This window comes from Amblyraja radiata, chromosome 30 (genome assembly GCF_010909765.2).
Source record: "Amblyraja radiata isolate CabotCenter1 chromosome 30, sAmbRad1.1.pri, whole genome shotgun sequence".
Classification (NCBI taxonomy): domain Eukaryota; kingdom Metazoa; phylum Chordata; class Chondrichthyes; order Rajiformes; family Rajidae; genus Amblyraja; species Amblyraja radiata.
In genome coordinates, this window is record NC_045985.1 from 29289117 (window position 1) to 29301757 (window position 12641).

At 53.5% G+C, this 12641-nt stretch overlaps 1 protein-coding gene across 1 annotated transcript in view; it reads right to left on the reverse strand.

The window, feature by feature from the left end:
• The window catches only part of LOC116990221 (collagen alpha-1(V) chain-like), a 131893-nt gene extending 119325 nt beyond the window's left edge, over positions 1-12568 (reverse strand). The window contains exons 1-8 of the mRNA XM_033047766.1: positions 12473-12568; positions 11333-11389; positions 6035-6088; positions 4445-4498; positions 3652-3705; positions 2600-2653; positions 2186-2239; positions 86-130 (exon numbers count right to left, since the gene is read on the reverse strand). Of these exons, the coding sequence (XP_032903657.1) occupies positions 86-130; positions 2186-2239; positions 2600-2653; positions 3652-3705; positions 4445-4498; positions 6035-6088; positions 11333-11362 (345 nt within the window). The 5' untranslated portion in view covers positions 11363-11389; positions 12473-12568. The remainder of the gene's footprint in view (positions 1-85; positions 131-2185; positions 2240-2599; positions 2654-3651; positions 3706-4444; positions 4499-6034; positions 6089-11332; positions 11390-12472) is intronic.
• Between the last annotated feature and the right edge of the window lie 73 nt (positions 12569-12641).

Sequence of the window (12641 nt, forward strand, 5' to 3'; positions counted from 1 at the left end):
AGACATGCAACAAAAATGTTGTATTTCCCACCTGGATTTTCAAAAATAGAGATCTTTTTACCAATCAGAAATTAGATGTGCTTACCGTCTCACCAGGTAAGCCTCTGGGTCCAACATCACCATCATCACCCTGGGATAAATGAGAATGAATATTAACTTGTGATGATCATGACCAGCTATGTGAGAAACATTCCCAGCACCACACATCTGTCAGAGTATTGAGTATAGGCGTTGGGAGGTCATGTTGCAGTTATATAAACTGTTGGTGAGGTTGCATTTAGAGTATTGTGTTCAGTTCTGGGCACCTTGTTATAGGAAAGATGTCATCAAGCTGGAAAGGGTGCAGAGAAGATTTACGAGGACATTGCCAGGACTAGAGGGTGTGAACTATCGGGCGAGGTTGAGTAGGCTGGGACTCTATAGCTTGGCGCGCGGTAGGATGAGGGGTGATCGTATAGAGGTGTATAACCGAATAGATCGGGTAGATGCACAGAGTCCCTAGCCCACGGTAGGGGAATCTAGGACCAGGGGACATTGGTTTAAGGTGAAGTGGAAAAAATTTAGTAGGAGTCTGAGGGGCAACTTTTCCACACAAAGGGTGGTGGGTGCATGGAACGAGCTGCCAGAGGAGGAGGTTGAGGCAGGGACTACCCAAATTTAAGAAACAGTTAGACAGGTACATGGATAGGACATGTTTGTGGGGATATGGACCAAACACAGGCATGTGGGACTAGTGTAGATGGGACATGTTGGGCGGTGTGGGGCAAGTTGTGCTGAAGAGCCTGTTTCCACGCTGTATCACTCTATGACTAATGAATCTATGACACACCCACAGTGTGACCCTCCCTCACCCCGCCCCTCCCACAGTGTGACCCTCCCTCACCCCTCCCCTCCCACAGTGTGTTACACCCTCACCCCTCCCCTCCCACAGTGAGTTACTCCCTCACCCCGCCCCTCCCACAGTGCGACCCTCCCTCACCCCGCCCCTCCCACAGTGAGTTACACCCTCACCCCCCGCCCCTCCCACAGTGCGACCCTCCCTCACCCCCCGCCCCTCCCACAGTGTAATGCTCCCTCAGTCAGAAGCGACCTGACCCAAAACGTCACCTGTCCAGGTGCTGCCCGATCCACAAAGTTCCTCCAGCACTTTGCATTTTGCTCTCTCCCCACTCCCTTCTCTCTCCCCTCTCCCCACTCCTCTCCCCACTCCCTTCTCTCTCCCCTCTCCTCACTCCCTTCTCTCTCCCCTCTCCCCACTCCTATCTCCACTCCCTTCTCTCTCCCCTCTCCCCACTCCTCTCCCCACTCCCTTCTCTCTCCCCTCTCCTCACTCCCTTCTCTCTCCCCTCTCCCCACTCCTCTCCCCACTCCCTTCTCTCTCCCCTCTCCCCACTCCTCTCCCCACTCCCTTCTCTCGCCCCTCTCCCCACTCCTCTCCCCACTCCCTTCTCTCTCCCCTCTCCCCACTCCTCTCCCCACTCCCTTCTCTCTCCCCTCTCCCCACTCCTCTCTCCACTCCCTTCTCTCTCCCCTCTCCCCACTCCTCTCCCCACTCCCTTCTCTCTCCCCTCTCCCCACTCCCCTCTCTCCTTATTCCCCACTATCTTCCATTCTCACTCTTTTCTCTCTCTCTCTCCTCACTCCCCGCTCTCATCCCTCCTCTTCCTCCCCACCCCTCTAACCCACTCCCCTCTCCCCACTCCACCCCCCTCTCTCCACAACCTTCCCTCCCCTTATTCCCCATTCCTCATCCCTCCCCTCCCCTATATTCCCACTTCCCTCCCTCACCTCCAAACCTCTTCCCCTCTCCCCAAGGAAGGACCTTCCCAACTCCCCTGGACCTTATCCCACCCCTCACCCCCACACCCAACCCCTGATGCGGCCATGGGTCCGGGGACATTCCCCTGGTGACAGGGAGGCTCTCGCAGCCTGAAGGTCATGCCCTGTGACCCCCGGCATGAAAGCCCTTGCCCTCTCACCCTTGGCATGGAAGCCTCTGCCCTCTGACCACTGGAAATGATGTCTCTGTCCTTTGAACCCTGGCACAGTAGCTGCACTCTGACCACTGGCACAGAAGCCCATGCCCTCTGACCCCTAGCCTGGTAGCCCTCATCCTCTGACCCCTGGCACGGTAACCCCTGCCCTCTGACCCCAGGCTGTGACAGACACTAGTGTGACCACTCACCGTTTCTCCATCTTCCCCGGTCAGTCCCATTGGTCCCTGCGCTCCCTGCTCTCCCTGTGACGGGGGGAACAGATAACAGGTTACACTCGTCGCCTCACCTGGTTCCATCCTCACCTCCGTCGCTCTCTGTGTGGAGTTTGCACGTTCACGTTCTCCCCCCGCCCCCTCATGTGCTCCGGTCTCCCCCCCACGCCCCAGAAAGACACGCGGGGTGGGTGGGTAAATGTGCCCCCCCCCAGTGTGTGGGATGGGTGCAAAGTCTTGGCGGGTTCAGGCAGCGTTGAAGTGGGAGAATAACATTGGAATTCAAGCAAATGGGTGTTTGATGGCTCGCACAAGAGCAGTGGGCCGAAGGGCCTCTTTCAATGTGCGGCCACGGTGGCACAGGGGTACAGTAGGAAGCTGTGTACTCACCCTGTTCCCTTTCTCTCCCGGCAATCCTGGCAGTCCGTCAAAGCCTCGGCCTCCCTATGGCGGAGGGGGGATAAAGGCAGTGGTCAGAGGAGAGAGAGAGATAGAGGGAGACAGAGACAGAGACAGAGACAGAGAGAGGAGTGTACTCACCACACAATGTATGCACAGACACACACAGAGCAGAGTGTATATACACACACAGCGTACACACACGCAGTATACACATACACAAAGTCTACATGCACACAGTATACACTATGTGTGTGTAGAAACACACACAAAGAGTATACACACACAGTGTATACAAACACACACAGTGGACACACACAGAGTGTACACACATGGAGTTTGCACACGCACAGTACACACACACACACAGTGCGAACACACACAGTATACAAACACAGAGTGTACACAAACACAGTGTACACAAACAGTGTACACACACACAGCATACATACCTTGTACACACACACATAATGTACACACCCACAGTGGACACACACATAGAGCAAACACATGGAGCATACACACATAGTGCACACACACGGTGCACACACACAGTGTACATGCAAAGAGTGTACACACACAGTGTATACACACAGTATACACGCACAGTGCACACACACACACAGTGTACACACAAACAGTGTACACACACACACTCAGTTACACACACACACGCAGTGTACACACACACACACTCAGTGTACACACACAGTGTACACACACACGCAGTGTACACACACACACTCAGTGTACACACACAGTGTACACACACAGTGTACATATGCACACATTCAGTGTACACACACAGTCAGTCTCCACACACACACACTCAGTGTACACACACACAGTGTACACAGACAGTGTACACACACACAGTGTAAAAACACTCACAGGGTGTACACACACACAAACTCAGTGTGCAAACACAGTGCACACACACACACACATACAGTGCACACACACACAGTGTAGACATACGTATGCACAGTGTACACATAGTGTGTACACACACACACATTGGCTTGGTGGTGCCAAGCTCCTACCTTGATGCCAGGTTCCCCGGGCATGCCCCGTGCCCCATCTGCACCGGCCCGTCCCTGTAACACAGTGTAGGGGTTAGTGGGAGCAACACAGCGGGACGGAGGGGAGGGGAGGGCATGGAGGAGAGGGAGGGGATGGGAGGGAAGGTAAGGGTGGAGAGGAGGGGAGGTGAGGGGATGGGATAGTGGAGGAGGGGGGAGTCAAGGGGAGGGGAGGTAATGGTGGAGGGGAGTGGAGGGGAAGGGAGTGGAGGGGAGGTGGGGGGAAGGGATGGCGGAGAGTGGAGTGGAGGGGTAGGGAGATGAGGGGAGGGGAGGTGATGGAGGAGGGGAGGGTAGTGGAGGGGAGGGGAGTGGAGGGGTGAGGTGAAGGGATGGTGGAGGGGGGAGTGGGGGGAGTGGAGGGGTAGGGAGATGAGTGGAGGGGAGGTGATGGAGGAGGGGAGGGGAGGGGATGTGAAGGCGGAGGGGAGAGGAGAAAATGTGTAGGGAGGGATGGCAGGGCTGGGGAGGGGAGCGGTGAGGAGGTTGGGGAGGGTAGGGGTTGGGAAGGGAGGAGAGCATTGTGGAGGGAGGGGAGGGGAGGGGAGGTGATGGAGGAGGGGAGTGGAGGGGAGGGGATATGAAGGCGAAGGGGAGGGGAGAGGTGTGGGGAGGGATGGCAGGGCTGGGGAGGGGAGCGGTGAGGAGGTTGGGTGGGAAGTGATGAGAGGGTTGTGGAGGGGAGGGGAGGGGAGATGAGGGGGCGGGAGAAGGGAGGGGTGGGGAACAGACAGTGTGTGAAGTGGTTTCTCACCCTGCGGCCAGGTTTGCCAGAGGGTCCGGGTGGTCCCTGCCCTCCTCGTGGTCCCTGCAACACGGCACAAACACGTTAGCAACACGGACCCGCACCACTACACGCAATGTGACATGCATCAAATGGGGAACATGCTTCACGTGCACCCAACACCCGTCACACTCACTGGCACACTCAATGTTGCACTCACTGGCACACTCATGGTCACACTCAATGTCACACTCACAACCACACTAATCGTCACACTCACTATCACCCTCACAGTCACACTCACACTCATGGTCACACTCACGACCGCACTCACGGTCACACTCACGGTCACATTCACTACCACACTCACGGCCACACTCACGGTCACACTAATGGTCACACTCACAGTTACACTAAAAGTCACACTCACCATCACACTCACTATCAAACTCATGGCCACGCTCATGTTCACACTCACCATCACACTCACGGTCACACACACCATCACAATCACACACATCGTTACACTCACTGTCACACTCATGATCACACTCACCATTACTCTCACCATCATACTCACCGCCACACGCACCGTCACACTCACCGCCACACTCACCATCACAATAACTATCACACACATTGTCACACTCATCATCAAACTCATGGCCACACTCACTGTCACACTCAGCGTCCCAATTAGAGTCACACCGTCACACTCACCATCACACTCATAATCACACTTATGATCACACTCACTGCGACACTCACGATCACACTCATGATCACACTCACCGTCATACTCATGATCACAATCACTGCCACACTCATGGTCACACTCACCGTCACACTCAAGGCCACACTCATGATCACACCCACTGCAACACTCACCATCACACTCATGATCACACTCACTGCCACACTCATCCTCACACTCACCACCACACTCACGGCCACACTCACGGTCACACTCAGGGTCACACTCACCGCCAACCTCACGGACGCACTCACCAGTACATTCATGGTCACACTCATTGTCACACTCACTATCACACACAGCCACACTCACGGTCACGCTCACCATCATATTCACGGTCACACTAATGGTCACACTCACTCTCCTGCTGCCACGCTCACTATGATACTCACCATCACACCATACTCCGTACACCCTCGTAACCCGCCACACCCCCTACTCCCTCCCCCCCATAGTTCCCCCACTCACTCCCCCATCACACTCCCCGGTCATTTCCACACTCACTCCTCCCCACTCACTCCCCCCTCACTCTCTCCCCCCACTCACTCCCCCGCCATTCTCACACTCACTCCCCCCCACTCACTCCCCCCCACTAACTCCCTCTCCACTCTCTCCATCCACTCACTCCCCCGTCATTCCCACCCTCACTCCCCCGTCTATCCCACACTCACTCCCCCCCCACTCACTGCCCCCACTCGCTCCCCCATCACTCCCACCCTCACTCCCACCCTCACTCCCACCCTCACTCCCCCGTCATTCCCACCCTCACTCCCACACTCACTCCCCCGTCACTCCCCCCCACTCACTCCCACACTCACTCCCCCGTCACTCCCCTCCACTCACTCCCCCGTCACTCCCACACCTACCTGAGGCCCCAAGTCTCCATGATCTCCCTTCAGTCCCGATCCACCTGGGTTGCCCTGGAAAACAGGTGGGAGTTAGACATTTGCTCTGGGCCCTCAGCAGTGGGGGGGTCGAAGAGGAGGGGGTCCCGGTGGAGGGGGGGGGGGGGGGGGGGGGGGTGGTGTGGCGCATCTGCGAGGGAGCCACACGGTACACGGGGCACCACCCCCCCCCCCCCCCCCCATCCGTACACCCTCCACCAGCTACACCTCACGCTGCCTCAGCAAGGCCAGCAGCATCATCAAGGACCACTCACCCTCGTAAATCTCCCCGTTTCATGGACCTACCACCCTTTGTGTGAAAAAGTTACCCCACAGATTCCTATTAAATCTTGTTCTCTTCCCCTTAAACCCCTTTCCTCTGTATCTCAATTCCCCGACTCTGGGCAAGAGACTCTGTGCATCTACCCGATCTATTCCTCTCATGATCTTATACACGTCTATAATATCACCCCTCATCTTCCTGCGCTCCAAGGTATAAAATCCTAGCCTGCTCAACATCTACCTGTAGCTCAGACCCTCGAGTCCTGGCAACATCCTCGAAAATCTTCTCTGCGCCCTTTCCAGCTTGACAACATTTACCGGAACTGATCACAATACTCTAAATGCGGCCTCACCAACGTCTTATACAACTGCAACATGACCTCCTGTTAAATCTTCTCCGCACCCTTTCCAGCTTAACGACATCAATTCCAGCTTACTAATAACAAAGATAATAACAGTATTCAGAGGTACAAAGTGTGAAAACGCACACCTCCAGATTCAGGGACAGTTTCTTCCCAGCTGTTATCAGGCAACTGAACCATCCTACCACAACTAGAGAGCAGTACTGAACTACTATCTATTTCATTGGTGACCCTCGGACTATCCTTGATCGGACTTTACCTTGCACTAAACATTAGTCCCTTATCATGTATCTGTACAATGTGGATGGCTCGATTATAATCATTTTTGCAGGCAACAATTTTACTAACTGTACCTCAGTACACGTGACAATAAACTACACTGAACCACACTCATATATTGGGTCTCTGGTGCAGTGAGGCAGCAACTCCACCACTGTGCCACCCTTGAAGTTTAGAGAGGTTGCATTATAAACAGGCCCTTCAGCCCACCGAGTCCATGCCAACCATCCATCATCCATTCACTAGTTCTATGTTATCCCACTTTCAGCTATTTACAATATACATCAATGATTTGGATGAAGGGATTCAAAGTAACATTAGCAAATTTGCAGATGACACAAAGCTGGGTGGCAGTGTGAACTGTGAGGAGGATGCTATGAGAATGCAGGGTGACTTGGACAGGTTGGGGGAGCGGGCAGATGCATGGCAGATGAAGTTTAATGCAGATAAATGTGAGGTTATCCACTTTGGTAGCAAAAACAGGAAGGCAGATTACTATCTAAATGGCGTCGTTGGAAAAAGGGGAAGAACAACGGGATCTGAGGGTCCTTGTACATCAGTCTATGAAAGTAAGCATGCAGGTACAGCAGGCAGTGAAGAAAGCAAATGGCATGTTGGCCTTCAAAACAAGAGGAATCAAATATAGGAGCAAAGAGGTCCTTCTGTAGTTGTACAGGGCCCTAGTGAGACCACACCTGGAGTATTGTGTGCAGCTTTGGTCCCCGAATTTGAGGAAGGACATTCTTGCTATTGGGGGAGTGCAGCGCAGGTTTACAAGGTTAATTCCCGGAATGGCGGGACTGTCATATGCTGAGAGAATTAAGCAGCTGGGGTTGTACACTCTGAAGTTTAGAAGGATGAGAGGGTATCTCATTGAAACATATAAGATTGTTAAGGGTTTGGACACGCTAGAGGCAATAAACATGTTCCCGATGTTGGGGGAGTCCAGAACTAGGGGCCACAGTTTAAGAATAAGGAGTAAGCCATTTAGAACGGAGACGAGGAAACACTTTTTCTCACAGAGAGTGGTGAGTCTGTGGAATTCTCTGCCTCAGAGGGCGGTGGAGGCCGGTTCTCTGGATGCTTTCAAGAGAGAGCTAGATAGGGCTCTTAAAGATAGCGAAGTCGGGGGATATTAATGATTTGGACGAGGGAATTGAATGCAACATCTCCAAGTTTGCGGATGACACGAAGCTGGGGGGCAGTGTTAGCTGTGAGGAGGATGCTAGGAGGCTGCAAGGTGACTTGGATAGGCTGGGTGAGTGGGCAAATGCATGTCAGATGCAGTATAATGTGGATAAATGTGAGGTTATCCACTTTGGTGGCAAAAGCAGGAAAGTAGACTATTATCTGAATGGTGGCCGATTAGGAAAAGGGGAGATGCAACGAGACCTGGGTGTCATGGTACACCAGTCATTGAAAGTAGGCATGCAGGTGCAGCAGGCAGTGAAGAAAGCGAATGGTATGTTAGCATTCATAGCAAAAGGATTTGAGTATAGGAGCAGGGAGGTTCTACTGCAGTTGTACAGTGTCTTGGTGAGACCACACCTGGAGTATTGTGTACAGTTTTGGTCTCCTAATCTGAAGAAAGGCATTATTGCCATAGAGGGAGTACAGAGAAGGTTCACCAGACTGATTCCTGGGATGTCAGGACTTTCATATGAAGAAAGACTGGATAGACTTGGCTTGTACTCGCTAGAATTTAGAAGATTGAGGGGGGATCTTATAGAAACTTACAAAATTCTTAAGGGGTTGGACAGGCTAGATGCAGGAAGATTGTTCCCGATGTTGGGGAAGTCCAGAACAAGGGGTCACAGTTTAAGGATAAAGGGGAAATCTTTTAGGACTGAGATGAGAAAAACATTTTTCACACAGAGAGTGGTGAATCTCTGGAATTCTCTGCCACAGAATGTAGTTGAGGCCAGTTCATTGGCTATATTTAAGAGGGAGTTAGATGTGGCCCTTGTGGCTAAAGGGATAAGGGGGTATGGAGAGGTACGGGATACTGAGTTGGATGATCAGCCATGATCATATTGAATGGCGGTGTAGGCTCGAAGGGCCGAATGGCCTACTCCTGCACCTATTTTCTATGTTTCTATGATACGTGGACAAGGCAGGAACGGGGTACTGATTGTGGATGATCAGCCATGATCACATTGAATGGTGGTACTGGCTCGAAGGGCCAAATGGCCTACTCCTGCACCTATTGTCTATTGTCTTATCCACTCCCTACACACTAGGGGAAATTTACAGAAGCCAATTAACCTTCAAACCTGCACATCTTTGGGAAATGGGAGGAAACCCACATGGTCACAGGGAGAACGTGCAAATTCCACACAGACAGCACCAGAGGTCAGCATCGAACCCAGGTCTCTGGCGCTGTGAGGCAGCAACTCTACTGCTGCGCCACTGTGCCACTGTAAAGAGCTTGGTGTTGCCAGGCCAACCAAGCAAATCAGATAATGCTACACATAAATATAATCAAATCAAACTCATGTAAAAGAGGTAGAACAAAGGGAAGATACATTCTTTTATTCTTGATGTTGTGCCCTCTGGTCCTAGACTCTCCCACTAGTGGAAACATCCTCTCCACATCCACTCTATCCAGGCCTTTCACTATTCAGCAAGTTTCAATGAGGTGCCCCCTCATCCTTCTAAACTCCAGTGAGTACAGGCCCAGTGCCGTCAAACGCTCATCATATGTTAACCCACTCATTCCTGGGATCATTCTTGTAAAAACCTCCTCTGGAGCCTCTCGAGAGCCAGCACATCCTTCCTCAGACATGGGGCCCAAACCTACTCACAATACTCCAAATGTGGCCTGACCAGCACCTTATAGAGCCTCAGCGTTACACCCCTGTTTTTGGTTCACGGCAGAATATTGATCTAGATATTTGCTTGAGTAATTTAGTTGAGTTTAGTTTAGAGATACAGCACGGTAACAGGCCCTTCAGCCCACCGAGTCCATGCCGACCAGCGATCCCACACACTAACCCTATCCTACACACACCAGCGACAATTTACATTTATACCAAGCTAATTAACCAACTAACCCGCACATCTTTGGAATGTGGGAGGAAACCGGAGCACCCAGTGAAAACCCACGCGGTCACAGGGAGAACGTGCAAACTCTGTACAGACAGCAGTCGTGGTCAGGATTGAACCCGGGTCTGTGGCACTGTGAGGCAGCAACTCTACCACTGCGCCACTGTGCTGCAGCACTGGGTAACACAATTAAATTAAACCGACTTTAACTAACCTCCACCCGACTTGCCCAAGTTAAATTCTATCTGCCATGAGGTTAGAAAATAGCCATTTAGGTCTTTCAGGTTAATAGTAAATCTGTTTACCCAGGGGTCGGAGTTAATCATTAATTATGAATAGTTTAGTTTAGTTTAGTTTAGTGTAGTTTGGAGATACAGCGTGGAAACAGGCCCTTCAGCCCACAAGTCCGCGCCGACCAGCGATCCCCGCACACTAACACTAGCCGACACACACTAGGGACAATTTACAATTATACCCAAGCCAATTAGGTTTGTTAAGGGGGGACTTGATAGAGGTCTTTGAAATGATGAGAGGGATAGACAGAGTTGACGTGATCAAGCTTTTCCCTTTGAGAATAGGGAAGATTCAAACAAGAGGACATGACTTCAGAATTAAGGGACAGAAGTTTAGGGGTAACATGAGGGGGAACTTCTTTACTCAGAGAGTGGCAGCGGTGTGGAATGAGCTTCCAGTGGAAGTGGTGGCGGCAGGTTCGTTGGTATCATTTAAAAATAAATTGGATAGGCATATGGATGAGAAGGGAATGGAGGGTTATGGTATGAGTGCAGGCAGGTGGGACTAAGGGAAAAAAGTTGTTCGGCACGGACTTGTAGGGCCGAGATGGCCTGTTTCCGTGCTGTAATTGTTATATGGTTATATGGTTAATCTGTACGTCTTTGGAGTTTGGGAGGAAACCGGAGCACCTGGTGAAAACCCACGCAGTCATGGGGAAAACATGCAAACACCGCACAGACAGCACTCGTAGTCAGGATCGAACCCGAGTCTCTACTGCAGCAACACTACCGCTGCGCCACCGTGCTGCCGATTAGGGGGAGGGACACAAGGAACTGCAGGTTCTGTAATTTCACTTTGTGTCTTTTTTCTGTAAAACAGTATCTGTAGTTCCTTGTATCCTCTCCGAGAGTTGCTGTTCCATCTTGTTTTAGTCAAGGTTTGGGTGCGGGAGATATGGGACGAGAGGCGAGAGGAGGGGAGACGAGGGAGAGAGGGGAGGGGGAGAGATGGGAGGGGGAGAGATAGGAGGGGGAGAGATAGGAGGGGGAGAGATGGGAGGGGGATAAAGAGGACTTACCAGAGGTCCCGGTCTTCCCGTGAAGCCCATTGGTCCTGATGCACCTCGTAAAGCCAACTGCAAAAGAAGAAGGTGGTATCATTGAACGGCAGGTGCTCACTCCCTTGTCCACCTCCCCACCTCTCCCCACCCCTCCCCTCCCCTGCCCACCCCTCCCCTGCCCACCCCTCCCCTGCCCACCCCTCCCCTCTCCACCCCTCCCCACCCCTCTCCACCCCTCCCCACCCCTCTCCACCCCTCCCCACCCCTCTCCACCCCTCCCCACCCCTCTCCACCCCTCCCCACCCCTCTCCACCCCTCCCATCCCCACCCATCCCCACCCATCCCCACCCATCTTCAACCATCCCCACCCCTCCCATCCCCACCCTCCCCACCCCTCCCTCCCCACCCCTCCCCACCCATCCCCACCCCCCCCCTCCCTCCCCACCCCTCCCCACCCATCCCCAACCCCACCCCTCCCTTCCCCACCCCTCCCCACCCATCCCTCCCCACCCCTCCCCAATCATCCCTACCCCTCCCCTCCCACTCTACCCATCCCAACCACTCCCACCCCTCCCCACCCATCCCCACCCCTCCCCACACCAACCCCACCCTAGTCCCTGCACCCATCCTCCCATCTCTCTTGTGTAACTGGGGGGAGGGGGTGATCCATTTTGGTGACAACATCCCAGGTGAGGTTGGCACTGGTGTGACCTACTGCATCTGGGCCTGGATGGTGGTTCCACCAAACCCATCCCACCCCATGTCTGCCCCTCCATCAAGTTTGTCCAAAATCTCCAGATCTCCCCCCACCCTCACCCTAGTCCCTGTAGCCACCCACTCTCCCACCCACCCACCTCCCTTGTGTAACTGGGGGAGGGGGGACCTATTTTGGAGAGAACGTCCAACCTTGAGGTTGGTGCTCATGATGCTCACTACATCTGAGCCTCGATGGTGGGTGGGGAGGGTCGGGGTGGTGTGGGTTGGGGAGGGTCGGGGTGGTGTGGGTTGGGAGTAGTAGAGGTTGGGTGGGGAGGGGAGGGTCGAGGCAGGGGGGTGCGATGGGGAAGGAAGGAGAGGGGATGAGAGGGTCGGGGAGGATGGGGTGAGGGAGGGGAGAGGGAGGGGGAGTGGGGAGTGTGGGGTCGGAGGATGACCTACCCGTGCCTGCTGGAGGATGGCCTGTGCCTGGGCCTCCTGCGCTGAGACCAGCGGCCCCTTCGATCCGCCACTCGCTCCGAACCTGAACTGCAGGAGACAAGACAGCAGAGTGAGACTAGTGATGGGGAGAGAGGGAGAGGGAGAGGGAGAGGGAGAGGGAGAACGAAAT